We start from the raw sequence: 16,351 nt of genomic DNA, 5'->3' as shown, positions 1-16,351 counted from the left end.
CCTGATGTATACCTTGAATGCTTCCCACAGGGTCCCCTCAGGTGTGTCTTCCGCTTTGTTGTTCTCGAAGAAAGTGTGTATATCCGAGAGGATGTCCGCTTTAAAGACCATGTCGGATAAAGCCTCAGATTTAAAGCGCCAGGCGGGCCGGGGGGCCAGAGTGTTCCCAAGTTGAATCTGTAGTAGCACGGGAGAGTGATAAGAGAGCGTGTGTGGGAGAATCTCAACGTCTTTCACCCTGCCCACCAGGCACCCAGAGAGAAGGAACACATCTATTCTCGAGGAGCTGTCATGTACTGTAGAGTAAAAGGTGTAGTCTCTAACCTGGGGGTGGAGCGTCCTCCACACGTCGTGTAGATGGAGGGAGTCCATGTATGCGAGGAGTCTTCTGGCCGCTTGTGTCGTGACCCTGCGGGTCTCTAATGTCCTATCCAGGACATTGTCGAATATGAGATTCATCTCTCTCCCCCTCACCCCACCCACCCCCCCATATAATGGGAACCTCCACATACCTCATAAGGATGGCAGATAGGGCATCAATGAATTCAGGGGAGTCGGTATTGGGGCAGTAGGAGTTCGCGAGCAAACATTCTTCATTATCCAAAGTGCAGTGGAGAATAACATATCTGCCCTCTGTATCAATGTGGGGTGTGTGGAGTGCAAATTTTACCGATTTGTGGATGAGGGTCAAGACCCCTCTGGACTGAGTAAAGAATTGGGTGTAGAATCTGTTCGAGCCCCAGGATTGTGCAAGGTTGGATGATAGGTGTTTCAAAGCATGGGTCTCCTGCAGCATGAGCACCTTGATGCCGTGCCTCTGTGCATATGCCGCAATTCTGCGGGACTTCGTGAAATTTGTCAATCCCTGGACATTCCATGTCATTATTTTAATAGCCATATTGATGGTTACAGAACATCCCAACCAAAGGATTTGTCTCTGTCTAACTCGGTATGTATTGCAGTGGCGTAAGTGCGCCTCTCAACAGAACCAGTCCTTCCTTTTCTGCCGATTTTGTGATAACAGTCCCCAACTTTCACGCCCCCCACCCTCACCGCCCGAACCAAACTAGCAGTGCATAAGTACCCACCCTTGGAGTGCCCAACTGCATGCCATCCCCAACTGGGCGACGCTTGACCAATAGCCCAACAGGGGCTTAACCATAAACACTCCGCCTTTAACGACATTGCAGCTGCAGTGGGGGCTACCGCTGCCGTTGACCCACATTGGTGACACATATCATGAAATACATGATTAATCTTGAAACGGCTAACATATGAGGTAACTACAAGATAGCAAGTATGTTCATGGGTAATAAAAGCTAAACAAACATTGGCCCAGTCCAGTGCCAGGCTGTATGGCTCGAGTATCAAGGCATGGGCCCAGTGAGCACTATTCTGGTTAGGATGTCAAAGGGTGTACCCCCACCAAAGAGGACACACAAGTATCCAAACGTGAGGGCTGTGTCAGGCCGGAGCAGGAGTAGAGGAGGGGGGCAGATGCACCCCGGGGGGGGCAGAGTTAAGGTGTGGGACTACTGGTGGGGCTCCCGAAGGACCATGAGAGCCTTTACCGCAGTCATCGACACTGGTTCGTCCGCCGGTGAACGCCCGGGGGATCAATTACATAATGGCCACAGCAGGAGAACCCATTTGCCTTAATCGTTGACCATTGGTTCCTCCGGGGGATCTGTTAGAGGGATTTGTGCCTCGAACTTGACTGCCTCGTCCGGGACCGTGAAGAAATAGTTTATTGCGATGAGTGAATTTCAGGCGAGCGGGGAAAAGCATTGCATACTCAATTTTTCTATCGCGTACCATTTTCTTTACACCTCCAAATTTCCGTCGCTCACTGAAAAGTCAGGGAAGATCCTGATGGTTTGTGATTCTAGCCTTAGTTCCCCCTTTTCTCTGGCCAGGCGAAGAATGTGGTCTCTATCCTTGTAGCTCAACAGTTTTGCAATTATTGGCCTGGGAAAGTCTCCTGGTTTGGGCCGGGGCGCTAGTGAGCAGTGGGCTCGCTCAACGGTGAAGAATGGTGACAACTCAGGATTACCAAGGAGGTCTTGGAGTAATTGTTCAACCGCAAGCTCCATTCGACCCTTTAGCACCGATTCGGGAACCCCCACTATGCGAATGTTATTTCTTCGCGACCTATATTCTAGGTCATCGCACTTAGCTTTGACCTGCTTCATGTCACGCACGAGTTCTGTGACTGTGTTCTGTAGGGCATGCACATTGTCCTCATTGGTGCCAATTCTTATCTCTGCTTCAGTGATCCTGGCCCCGTGTTGGTCTAGTTTCGTTCTTAGAGAGGCGACATTAGCGTTGATATCGTCCAGTTTTTCATGGAAGGCTGCAAAGTTTTTGGCCATGGACTCCATCAGCGTGGTTAGTTCGGGTTGCGGGGGGTCCGGCAGCATGTCCACATCCTCCTGTCCCATAGAGGACGCTTGATCGGCCCTGGGCGCTGCCTTAGCAAATTTGTCCATGGCCCCAACCTTGTTGGCCCCCCTCGATCTGTTGGACATTGCGGTGGTAGGCGGCAGCACCGCACTTGGTGCTTTTGCTGGTCGTCGTGGGACAGGAGTGCCGCAATGGGGGGGGAGTAGCGTGCCACTGGTGTCAGTATACAGGTGACTTAAGCTTGGATCTGCAGGTATTAGCTCCGGATGGAGGAGAGACAGCACGTGGCAGGGTAGTGGTGATGAGGCAGTCCCCAACAAATACCCCGCGGCGGCCGCAGGCACCCCGAGTAGGCGCCAAGTGGGCCTTTATGTGAAAAGTGTCACTCCTTCAATTGCTGTGTAGGTGCGCTGGGTGATAAACTGGCGAAGTAGGACGGTTCCCCCCCTGTCCTGGCGCAGTTGTTGTAACGGAGGCTCCCAGCAGTTTAATCATGTGCTGCCCCAGGCCTGGATGTCCGGGTTGTTGGAGGGAGGGTCCCCCGCTGCAAGGCGTGGGCGCCCGGCCTACCGCCGCAGGGCCGGGCTGGTGAAGCTCTGTGGACGTGCACTTCCCTTCCAGGAGCGAGATCTTCAGTATGAGCGGGCGGTGAGGAACACGGATAGGGGAGGGAGCTGGGCCGCAGGCGTCTCGCTGATGCCGCTGGAGCGCACAGGGGCACATGCAAGAAGGCCGAACAAGCGACAGCGCCAAAAACAGCCGCCCCCACCAGGAGCACCTACTGTCGCCGCCCGCAGTCGGCTGGGGTCCGCGGCGGAAGAAGGGCGGCCTCCGCACCAAGGGGCACCAGTTAGCAGCCCAGCCCCCGGTATGTCCACGGCTGCTCCGCGGCACTCCGGATCTCAAGGGGGGCACGTCAGCAACGCCCGCCTACCCTCAGCAGGCCAGCACAGCCCAGGGCCGCCGCGGTCACGCCGCCCACCGTCAGCCAGGGAGGCAGACCCCGCGGCCCGCGGCGTAGTCAAACGTATCTTCGCCCCGGCTGGTCGGATCTCGGCGGTTTTTGTCCCTGTGTGTGCGGAGCAGTCCCGGGATGCCTAGGAGGGCTTTAGTTGGGCGTATATAGCAGGATTCCGTCGTTGTCTGTGGATTGTAGACCGTGGGTCACGGAGCTCTAAAGCTAGGCAGCCACCTTGCCGGCTGCTCAACAGCGCCCCCCGTACCTATATTTTTAACCAGAAACCTTGAGTCAGCGTTTGCGTGAGTCACAGTAATTGTAGTCCTTTGTGTAATCTCTACTACTGCTCATTTGCTCTTGAGATAAGTCTGGCTGCTCAGCCATTGCTACCACTTTACTGTGTAGTACAGGCGTGTACCAAAGGTGAAATTGTATTACCACTTGTAGTCTTAATTGTGTACAGTGGTCCCTAAGGGCACTGCATATGATTCTGCCTAACAAGGGGATGACGGCATTCGAAAGGTTTCTGGTCACACAGAATGGGTCCAAGGGACTGATAGCCAGACTATACAGACTGCTTCTTCTGGCGGCTCTGAGGAAACCGCCACCTCCCCTACGAGAGTGAGGTGGGGACAGGATCGGGGAAGGGACATCGAGGATACGATGTGGATAGGCAGGCCAATCGGTCCACTACATCGCTTCAATATAGACACAAGGACCTGAAGCTATTGCATAGGTGGCACTACCCCAGAAACCCCCCCCCCCCCCCCCTCCCAACCTCCTACGAGAATAGCCCGGATGAGGGAGGGATATGACCCCTGCTGCTGGAAATGTCACAGTGAGATGGGAGATTATATACACATGTGGTAGAATTGCCCAAGGGTGCAGGCATATTGGAGAGAGAGGTCCTGTCCAGGATAAAGGGGGTGGATGGGATCCAGAGACATCTCCCTGTGGCTCACCCTCTTTGGTGTGAATTCAGAGGGGGGGCCTGAGGCGGAACAGGGCCGCATGTTTCATATTTTAACCCCACAGGTATGGATTCTGCAGCAATCTATCCTAGGGAACACATGAGGAAACCCCATAAGTGTTCGGAGGACAAAGGATGGTCCAAGAGCCCAAAGATACAGCAGAGCAAGAGGGACCCCCAATGGAACTCTTGGAGAATTGCAGTAAAGATGTGCCTCCAAAGATTCTCTACCCTGGTGCAGCGGAATTCCAGAGCGTGAGTATCATGAATAATGCCCACACCCGGACTGAAAAGTAGGTACTCAAATCAGTGGTTTCGATGAAAGCTGCTGCATCAGGATGAAACAACCCAGTAAGTAAACTGCTCCTTTGCAACGGTGGACTTTCACCATGAACCAGTGACGATCCTAGAGACCCTGGAAAGGAACAAAGACTCATCTTGCAGCGTGTACCGTCAAGACGGAAGTGGGAATCTCGTGCAAGGAAGACCTGGGTTCTGCGAAAACATCTCCTGGCAGCTCGGTGGACCGAAGATGAAAGTCGGCACCGTAGCAAACTATCCCAGGTGGGGACAATGGCCTGAGGAGGCACCTTTTGGACATCCTAAGCTAAAGATATGGTGGGGTGGTGAAGTCTCGACATCAGAAGAAACCCACAGCCAAACCGAAGATCCTGGCGGGAAACGGTGGGATGCTGACGTAAATGGCCCAGAAAAAAATTCCAACTTGGAGGGCTCAACCCAGCAGATCTGTGGAGTCAGCACGTGACTTTAAGAAGCCCCGACAGGACCTCTACAGGCAAAAACCTCAAATACGGGATATGCCCATGCCACTGCACTTATTACATTTTGCCAGGGCTTAAAGAATTGTAAAATTGGCAGGAAAACTGCCTCCAAGTTGGTTCCATGTGATATTTTCGCCGGAAAAATATTGCGATGCAAAAATATTGCCATATTTTTGCGGCGAAAATAACACATGGACCCTGCGGGGGACACCCCCGCATCATTTTAATATGTGCGCGGGACACCCCCGCACCTAATATTTTCGCCACCAAAAATATCGCCTATGGCCATTCCCGACGACCATATGTTCGTGATATTTTTGCTGGCGAAAATATTACCTGATACCCTGTTAATCAGTGTCTACACGACATGGCAAGAATGAGATGCTCTTGGTAGCCTCTTGCAGTATGTGATATTTAGCCTGGGGACCTGGAAAAAGAATCTGATCAAATTTGAATTGACAGCAAATGATACAGCAGTCATCTTAAACTTCACCCTGACCTGTATTGTTTACAGACTCCAAAGACACCAAGATGTAAAATGAATGATTCTTGATACTAAAAGCAAGATTTTAATATTTCTTGCTTAAACTGGATTACATAAAAGTATGCAAGTGTTATTATTTAAAAGTCTAGTTGCACCCAGAATTAAACTAATCTTTTGTGTGCCGCAGGTGAGCTTCTTGTTCAGTGATCGTGGAATACCTGATGGTCATCGTCACATGAATGGATATGGTTCCCACACTTTCAAGCTAGTGAACGCCAATGGAGAGGCCATTTATTGCAAATTCCACTATAAGGTACAGATAAGCAATCCTTCTTCATTACAGGTTATTTGCTCAAATAATTAAATCCTTCATTATTTTTGTAGAACTCCCTTTTTGTAATTACCAGTAACCATTTTGACAAGCTACCAATTATAATGTATGGTGCCTTTATGGGGACAATTATATCATGCTGGGTTGCTTGCAGTTAATGGCGATTTGTACCGGACTGTGAATCTAGAATGTGTAAATAGATGTCCCAAATTTCAGAAATGTTTAAGGGTAACATAGAATGCATACTACATTTGCTTTAATAAAATATTTGATAAAACAAAGCCATTTTGTTTGGGTGAATACCAAGTACAACATAGGTTCCTCCTTGGCAGAGGGCTCATCCAGATGGAGCGACTCATTCTCTAATAAGGTGTTTACAGGAGAGCACACAGAGGTCAGCCACACTTATTTTGAAAATGTACTCACAATACACAGTGTTATATCCTGGTCATATGGGTTGGCTTAACACAGAATTCATTGTTTTAATCAAGTATAGTGCTGGATGTTGAGCACATTGTTGATGTCTATGGCTGCAGTTAGGAACTGCCTCTAGCTCTGCATGCTGCACTCTTAATTAGTAGGCATCCCCTAGTAAGCAGGAACTACCTGAGGGACAGGGAGCTGTTACATGCTGTGCTCTGAATCTGTATTCCAACTAGAAGTCATAAAGTTCCTTTAACCATTATTTTAACCTAATGTCAGAGATTTTCATATAAACTTGACCAGCATGTACAATTTATTTTTTCGCAGGCTTCAAGTCAGTATATGTTCTGGCTTGGCACACAACATGTGTATTTCCCATTGGGGCATTATACAGGCTGTATTATGTAGTATGTTCAGAACATTATAATTAATGCTTAGTTTATTTTTGTAACTGTGGGATCATACAATCCTATAGTTGAGGAAAATATTGTTAACCAGATTTTCTTGGGATGAAAAATAATGTTACGTCTTAAAGGAGTTGGGACAGGTGAGGGGGACTTTTTTCATTAAAAGTAGAGTACAAGCAGTATTGTCAGAGTTTTGGTATTTGGAGATCTACAATGTAATCGCGTGTCCTGTAGAAATGTTGTCATCACACCAATGGTGTATTGACCGTCTGGGGAATTTGAGAGGTTGCGGGTAGGCTCTGTGGATGGTGCTGGGGTTATGACATATCTTGGAAGGATCATGCTGCAGGGTCTACAATTGTATTTATTATTTTCTATTCTTTTGTTAATTAAAAATGTTTGTGCATACTGTTACAAATGTGTGGTGTCAACAGCACGAACAGCCACTCAGTTCCCAGCGCATAACATTAAACATTGTTAGGGTTGTCTCAAAAGAAAGATATTAGTTTTAATCTTGGCCCAGCCCTTTACAAGAAAGACTGAAATTTGAGAGAAAACATGGTATGTATTCTAGGCAAAACAAGCTGGAATTGTAAGTAAAAGTTCAGCACTGGTACAGGTTGTTAACAGGTATCCGAGTTGACCTCTGGGTCTGATCGGGGAATAGAAAGGGCTGTCCCATCTTCCCGGTTTGGCCAGTCCATAGTTTATTCCCATGTTGCAGACACTTCTGATCAAATTGACCTGGTAATCTAAGCAGCCTCATATAGCCAGGCTGTTTTTTCCATGTGGAGGAGGGTGACTTCGAACTTGAAGTTGTATTTTCTCGCTGCTCAGGTTACTGTGCCCTGGGATGCCTACTATGTTAGTTTTATCATGTTGACATGCAAAAGGCAGAACTGTATTCTACTTCTCTCTGGTTTTTGCTGTTTTCAGTCAAAATAAATGAAAAGTGTGACATTGACCTAGTTTAAACATACAGTTGTGGTTGATTCTAAGATGTCACAGGCATGGAATTATGACTCCCTATTCGCGAGACATAGAGCTGTGTGGGATTACGTAACCACACTTGTGATTATATTCTCAAATCCTGGTCTCACCTAGGCATTTGTAAGTTGAAAGACCTGTTTCCAGATGGTACATGTGTGACTCGAAGCTTTTAGAAAATGCAGGGAAAGGGGTATACCTTGCTCTTTCAGTTTTCCCAGCTGATCCCCAGGCTTCCCTTTTGCTGAGTTACATGGTAAATGCCCAGAGCTGCAATAAAAGAGTCTCTATTTACTTAATGTTACAGGACCACCCCTAGCCCCCCCCTTAGAATAGGGCTTGTGCAAACTGGGAACAGGATACTTAGTCACACATTGTCTGGTGCTCAATGGGAAAGTCTATTTTCCAAGGGTCTCTAGCAACTCATGCCACAAATCTATACAGATTATGTTGCTCAATACAGTGGCATCTTGGCTGTACAAGTTGCTTGATTTGTTGGTGATAAGCATGCAGTATGCCCAAGGTGTTCTCCAAGCAATGTGAAGTTTTCCCATGTGTCTATTAGTAGCTCAGTTCTGGTGTTGGGTTTTTCAAGGATTTGAGTTTTATTGGGTTAGTTGGACCAGATGGGATGTTTTCTGGACTCATTTAGCGACATAACTAAAGACTTGTATTCCTTTGGGTTCCATATCTTTCCTCTTGTTGTTACTGCATATTTTACAGATCTGGAATGTGAAAACATCCAGGAATGTGTCAAATGGGTTCATGGATGATTTGTGGTATAATTAATGTGATGAAATGGACTGAGGCTAGTTAACACTAAGACAGCATTCCAGGGGCACATGGCTACCGCTTAAGTCATGCCTCACAGCATGGTTTCCAGCCTTCACATTGTGTTTATCTGTTTTGTTTCTTCTGTGCTTGTAAAAGTTATTGCGTTGTGTGCCACCACTGCATTGGATGTATTTATGCATATTTTATATTAAACATTTCTATAGCACGAACATGGCTAACTTGAGCATCAGAGCTCTTTACAAAACACTTATAGTGAAGAATAACAAAATACAACAATTCAATAAATACATTTCACATATATCTTAAGAAAACCTCCTTTACCCTAAATTTCTGTCAAATGATCAGTAACAAAAACTTTTAAACAAACCAACACAATGTCCTGAAAGAAGCAATTCATGGCGCATATAATTATGATCCTGCTGAACTTAAAGACCTGGATCCAACACCATGCTTCTTTTCTTCCCGAATTTTTCAGTCAGTCAAATATCTTTTGGGAGTAAATTACAAAGTTTAACGGCTGCCCCTGAGAAGGATCTTTTCTGAATGAACGAGCATTTAAAACCTGGAACCTCAAGTAGCAGACACTCCTGGCTACGGAGCACTCTGAGGCCTTCAGAGATTTTTTATTTTTGAGCTAAATACTCGGGCATAAAGTGCTTTGTGTACATTACCTTTAAAATGTATCCTAGAATTAATGGGAGGCCAGTGCAATTTAATTAAAATAGGGAAGGTTTGGTCAAATTCACGAGCCCCACTGACCAAACGGGCAGCTGCGTTGAAAACTGATTTTAGTGGAAGCAGAGAATTTTTAGAAAGTCCAAATAAGAAAGAGTTGCCCGTATAAATTCGAGAAAGGACCAACGACTGGATTTAAGTGCGAAAATCAGACTCCAGGATAAAAGGCTTCACTGCTCTTAATGAGAATAGCTGAAAATTTGCAGATTTCACTAAGTCTTTGATAGGAGTATTAGAAGAGAGCCGAATGTCCAAATAAAAACCTAAAGATTTTACTGATGAGGCAAACTGAAGACAGGCACCAAAAATATTTGCTTCCTAAAACTTGTGTAAAAAAAGGGGCCTGGTTTAGTGTGTGAAATTAAAAGCAATTCAGTTTTTAGGAGAATCCGCTTTAAAAAATGCAAAGCCACCCACCCCACGATATCCAGAAGGTTGGCCAATTTTGTTAAATCTCCATCAGGAGATAGTTTCAGATGGCGCTGGGTATCATTGTCAAATTAATGCATGCAAACCTTGTTTGACTATGATGTCCCCTGAAGGCCCCATATAAAGGTTAAAAAGAGTTGGAGATCAAATCGACCCCTGTGGTACTCCAAAAGGGACTGAGTCTGGTGAAAAACGTTCCTGATTGATAAAAAATAATTGCCACCTGGATCTTAAAAAATACTCAAGTCAATTAAGCGCTCTACCCTTGATGGCCATTCTTTGATTCAGTATATCAAAAAGACTGTCATGATCAATATTAGCGCGGGGGGGCATCCAATCCGGTTCTGCGGATTGCAGGCTGAAACCCATATAATCTTAGCCCACGTTTCCTTTTCCGGCTGCCATGGTCATAGACTAGGGGCTCTGTACGGAGGAAACCATGCCTTCTATAACCATAGCTGCCATCTTGGTAGTGTTTTTGCTTCATTTAATGGGATACGCGCAGCATGCTGTTGAATTAAGGAAAATCCCTCTTTTCTTTTAGCACCTTGGGTTACCGCTTTGGTAACCTGGGGTGCTAATGCCATTAAGCCCCTGTTCCAGCTATCAGATCTAATGAAACCAGGTCACAGCATGCCCACTCATCTAAAATCCTCATAATGCCATCTATAACCTGCAACATTGCGGTTTCTGTGCTATGTCCTGGTTGAAAGCCTGATTGGGAAGTAGCTAATAAATTTTGCGATCTAATCCATTCATTTAACTGAACCGATACTGGTTTGTCTAGAAACGTACCCAAGAATGGAAGAGCTGCAACAGTCTACTGTTAGACAATAGATTAGCATCAACATTGGCGTTCTTTTAGTAAGGGGCGTACATGCCCAGCTTTCAAAGAATCAGTGAAATTTAATATCTGCACACAAAGACCAAAGACCTAAAAACATTCTTAACTTTTTTGCTTGGCACAGATCATCTACAAAAACATAAATTTTAAATGATCCATTAAAACCCCAACCTTTATATCCGGTAAAGAGAGTCCCATACCAGTGCTGTTTTGCTGGTAAGATCCACCTTTACAGTGGAAGGGCAGGAGATTAGGGAAGACCCTGATCTTGGATATTTTTTCTATGAAAAATGTTGCAAAATCTCACTTCAAACTCCAAAAAAAGCCACCATATCGCATCTTGGATTAGCTATCTCTCTCACTAAAAAGCATAAGGTTGTTGGCGTGTTTATAGCCCAATCAATAACAGCTGAATAATAAACTAATTTTGCTTCTTTAATATTTCCTGCATAAACTTTCCGAACAATTTTCAGAAATTATATATTCTCCGCTTTAAGGGTTATACTCTGACGGGTGGGGCTGCAGACCACACATGAGGCAAAAACGCCAGGTGTGAATAGGGCAATATTCTCCAGGAAGAATTTGGGAATCTTTCTATGTTGGATGTGCAGGGCAATTGGGCACTGCTGCTAAATTCTCTTAAGTGACTTTGCGAAAGTATTGTTCGGGGAGGGTGATCTGACATTTGAATCGCTCAGATTACTGGTGCGGAACACCAGAGGCTTGAATAGCTTCATGAAGTATGAAAACCACAATAAGATATTTACATTGCGTGATATTGTCATTTTTCACAAAACTTGGCTTCCAAATCAAATATGGATAGATGGTTTCCAAATAGTCCAACAAATGGCTAACAGATCTTTAAAGGGCAGTCCCTCAGGTGGCTTCCTTTTGTGCATTCAGAAATACCAAATTAAATCCCTAGTCAAAGGGATGAACATCATGATTGTGAATCTGTACTGGAATTAAAAAGTTATCAATTGCAAAGATTTTGTTACCCATGTTGAGTGTATTGCGAGTTGGAGAATGAAAGGGGAAATGTATGTTACAATTGCTGGTGATCTTAACTTGAACAATTTGATGGAAATGGAGGATGAAAGATGGCCCAAGTATAGGTGTAAGAGGAGATGGTTGGACATGGAGGATTGGGACCTCTTAATCACTAACGGTAACATGGATGCTGACCTGACAAAGAAACCAACATGGAAAAGAGGACTCGAGTCTTCCAACCTCGATTATGTAATTTTTGATTGAATGCATTGATTTCACTGTGCGTCGGAGCTGCAGGACGCTGTTCTACTTACCTTTACTGCTCCCACAACAGCCAGCCAGCCCCCCCTCCTAACAGCATTGCGAGCACAGTGCTCTTGCTGTCTACAGGGAGGCGGAGCCGCTGAGGAACACGTGACCTGCTCACGTGACTTGCAGAATAACTTTAAAATTGCCGCGAAGCCGCCCGAGCGGTGTTGATTGAAGGCATTGATTTCACTGTGCGTCGGAGCTGCAGGACGCTGTTCTACTTACCTTTACTGCTCCCACAACAGCCAGCCAGCCCCCCCTCCTAACAGCATTGCGAGCACAGTGCTCTTGCTGTCTACAGGGAGGCGGAGCCGCTGAGGAACACGTGACCTGCTCACGTGACTTGCAGAATAACTTTAAAATTGCCGCGAAGCCGCCCGAGCGGTGTTGATTGAAGGCATTGGTTTCACTGTGCGTCGGAGCTGCAGGACGCTGTTCTACTTACCTTTACTGCTTCCACAACAGCCAGCCAGCCCCCCCTCCTAACAGCATTGCTAGCACAGTGCTCTTGCTGTCTACAGGGAGGCGGAGCCGCTGAGGAACACGTGACCTGCTCACGTGACTTGCAGAATAACTTTAAAATTGCCGCGAAGCCGCCCGAGCGGTGTTGATTAAAGGCATTGATTTCACTGTGCGTCGGAGCTGCAGGACGCTGTTCTACTTACCTTTACTGCTCCCACAACAGCCAGCCAGCCCCCCCTCCTAACAGCATTGCGAGCACAGTGCTCTTGCTGTCTACAGGGAGGCGGAGCCGCTGAGGAACACGTGACCTGCTCACGTGACTTGCAGAATAACTTTAAAATTGCCGCGAAGCTACCCTCGCGGCGTAAGCCCTGGTGACAGAAGGGCTGGTGCTGTTTGGCTGTTCGGCGTGGACGGCGATCTTCAATTAGTAAGCCTTCTTTTCTTCCAGACTCACCAATCTGGCTGGCCGCTCTTTTGGTATCGACATAATATCACTTACAAAGCTACTGTCATTGACTATTTTTAATTTCCCAATAATAGAAATTTGTGCTCTTAGTGACAGCGGAGCTGCAGACTAATAACACTCATACTGACTGCTATATTTTTCATCCGGCCACACTCATACTCAGGTTAACCAGATTAAGGATAAACACATTTTATTTTTTGGGGAAGTTCGCGGCAAAGATTTGTTTCTATAACGCTATTTCATTGCTTAAATACTGATTTTATCTAATCTTATGATGAGATCTGGTTTGCGCAGCCAAAAAGGCCCTCTATTATTATCAGATGCTATTATAGTTGACTCGGCTTTACATGTTGACCCTACCTGCATCATGGCCAAGTGTAGATTATCTAACACTGTGTCCTCAATCACTTCTAAGTCTCTCTGTATTGTTCCATCTTAAGTGGAATCTACCCCTCCTTCAAATAATGCCATGTCTTGTAGCCTCACTTCGATAAAGCCTATTACTTTAAACACCCTGGAATCTAGTCTTCCACTAGCCGCTCATAAAGCTATGATCCATAACTCTGAGACTACAGATGTTACTACCAGTGTTTCTGCAGCAGGCGATATTGTAGTACATAAAACTCCTAGAAAACCTAAACTATACCAACAAGTACTTGGGCAGACATACATGGACAAATACATCTTAAAAGCAACCTCAACCAGTACAGAAATTAAACTTCCCAAAGTTTTTAGAGGCAACGCTATGCTAGATCACTCGGCAATGTCTACACAAGCTTTTTTCGGTGGAAATAATAATATCACTGATCTTAGCATAATAGAGTGTGCGGATAAAGTGATGAATCTGCCATATACTACTGGAATTCCGGATATCTCTAGATCCTCTTCTCAAGAGCCAGTGGCTGATAACACACCCACCGCCCTAACTAACATTATTGAAGATATTGAAAACAACATAGCGGACTATGATCCGAACTTAGGCCCTGTGTCCATCAATCGGAACCAAGTAAATTCTCCACAATTACATCATACATTAAAAGACGTGGATGAACGGATTCGATTGATGCATCCGACAGTCTCAGCCCTAAACGTTGTTCTGAGCTCCTTTGTTGAGCTATATGACAATGTTTGGTCCGAGCTTAAATCTGTCAAAACTGCAATGACAGAACTTAATCTGAAAATTGACTGTATTGGTACAGATATCTTAGTGGATCTTACTAACAAAGTGGATTGGATCGGCACTGAGATATCCCAGAGGCGGCAGGTGCAAGCACCACAGGGCGAAAGTTCTCTAACCCCCCCTAGTCAAACAGCCATTGTCAATACCCAAATTATAGAGATATCGGATAACAACTTGCCAGTGGAATCTTCTAATATTGCTGTTGCTCATGATCAGGATCTACCAGCAATTTCTGCTGGTCTTGGTATTCCTGCCATCTCTACAGGCATATTGGCCGACCCTATTCAAAGCTTGCCTAATTCGATTCCCAATCCGGGTCAATCTAACTTTATTTGGTCCCCAGTTACTATAGTAAATGCCATTAATAAAGAAATTCTTTCTGAACAAACTAAGCCCACCTCATTGGCTAATCCCTGCAATACTGCTGAGGACCTATTGAATACTACAAAACCTACTCAGTCGATAGAGTCCAGTCCTATAACAAGCTTGATCCCAACTCAGGTTTTTAAATGTACACAAGACAGTGCTAATAAGCACCCAGCTCTCAAGAAAACGACGGCCCCACGCAAAACGCGCCTTATCATGCGGAAATTGGCTACAAAGCAAAACAACTTACTCTTCACCAAATCTACTGCAAAGGTCTCTACTTTCTTGAATACTGCCTCTATCTCTAAGGGTAAATCAACGAATGTCTTTAAGCCTCCAATGACCAAATTGGTTGATTCCATGGCTCAAACCGATAGTTGTAACCCTCCAGTTACTCATGTTTCTGACATGTGGTCAGGAAACCCTCCAAAATTCTGTTTGGCCCCCTCAAAACAGCCTATAAGTGAAACCCTATACGCCTCCCCTATTTTAAAACTGTGCCCTTTGGTGCCACTTCAACATGGTTGTGGTACAGGCAAATTTAGGTCCAGTGAGCAAACTCTAACGGCTCCGATGGCTGCACAAGCTGCAAACTACAACCTGGAGTTGATACTAGTAAATTTAAAACCTACGAAGCAGCTCTGTTGACTCCTGGCGTGACACAAGCTAGTGGTACTGGCAATTCCAAGATCCGAGAAGAACTTCCCATGGTTCCTGCGATTCCACATGGTGTAAATCATACTAAATTACAGCAGGGGTGTGGTATTGGAAAATTTACAACCTTTGAAGTAACTCCTCTGTCTCGGGTTGTGACTCAAGCTACCGATCTAAATTACTCACAGAGCTCGTCGGTCTTAAGGTCTCATCAAATCCCGGCAAATTGGGGTCCCATTCAATTGCAACCTCCTACGAATATAATACCTAATCAGCCCCTGATCCCTGCTCTTCCTTTGGATCTGGGATTGGAGAGGGGATTCTTTCAGGATATTAACAATCTGCCTGCCTCTACCCACCCCACAATCTCTGTTGGGATTCGCAACCTGGTGGATCGCCCATATAGACCACAGGCCAGACCTTTGCCCCCTGCTGCTGTCAAACACCTTGATATAATCATGAAGGGTTCTCAAAATCTATCAGCGGACACTTTAACACGCCAAGAATGTACGAGTAATAAGAAACCCAATCCTTTACACTTGATAAAGATTCAAAGTCTGCTGAAATTGGAAGAGCCTGTTTGTTTGAATCGTTGTAATGTATTATCTATTTTTTCTGAAATCCCAGCCCTCGCTCTCATTTCCTCTAAGGATATTGATAGTGGCCTTCCTGGATTGTAACTCTTTGGATATGAGCATGATTCTCCTTGCGTCACCACTTGTCAAAGAACTGATTCTTACCCAAAAAGACTCTCTGAAGGAATTGGGATTCAGAGTTGAAGCGGCCTCAGCATGGGAAATGTCGACCAATGGGCCCTCTTTTTCACAATCAGCAGTTAAACCAATAGGGGCCCATGCAGGTGGCCAGGATACCCTGCCCATACCATTAACCTCATTGAATCAACAAAACAAAGATGTTGACTGGGCTGCCATCATCTCCACCCTGTGGCAAAAACTTGTGCCTTAGGCTTATCCCCCCAAATCTGACCTTAGATTCTCAGTCGAACCTTTGTATAAAATCTTGGAATTCCAGAGGCAATCAACACCTATTCTCGAATTTGGAGTGCCTACATCTGTTGAGAGATGCAAATGTTATATGTATTCAAGAGACTTGGATGACCTCAGCCCCTTGTTTAGATGGTTTTCAAATTTTCGATCAGCCGGCCCAATATAATCTGAGGGGTAGACCTTCGGGTGGTTTACTGGTGGCAGTAGATAATTGCTCTGGGCTATCCGGCAAGGCTCTTTTGGGTCTTCCCTATGGGGCATTGGGGGTAGTTCTTAATTCGAGTACTGGCCATCTAAAATTACTAATTATTAACATCTATTGGCACACAGGGGTTGGTGAAGTTAAGCTGTTTGTGTCTCTTATCT

General features: G+C 45.6%; 1 protein-coding gene across 1 annotated transcript in view; it reads left to right on the top strand.

Annotated features, from left to right (window-relative positions):
• The window catches only part of LOC138503559 (catalase-like), a 515,936-nt gene that overhangs the window by 150,817 nt on the left and 348,768 nt on the right, over positions 1–16,351 (top strand). Inside the window, exon 6 of the mRNA XM_069623379.1 lies at positions 5,785–5,910. Within this exon, the coding sequence (XP_069479480.1) occupies positions 5,785–5,910 (126 nt within the window). The remainder of the gene's footprint in view (positions 1–5,784; positions 5,911–16,351) is intronic.

Source organism: Ambystoma mexicanum, chromosome 11 (assembly GCF_040938575.1).
Source record: "Ambystoma mexicanum isolate Mex_15411 chromosome 11, UKY_AmexF1_1, whole genome shotgun sequence".
Taxonomy (NCBI): domain Eukaryota; kingdom Metazoa; phylum Chordata; class Amphibia; order Caudata; family Ambystomatidae; genus Ambystoma; species Ambystoma mexicanum.
This window is presented reverse-complemented; position numbering and strand designations above follow the sequence as displayed.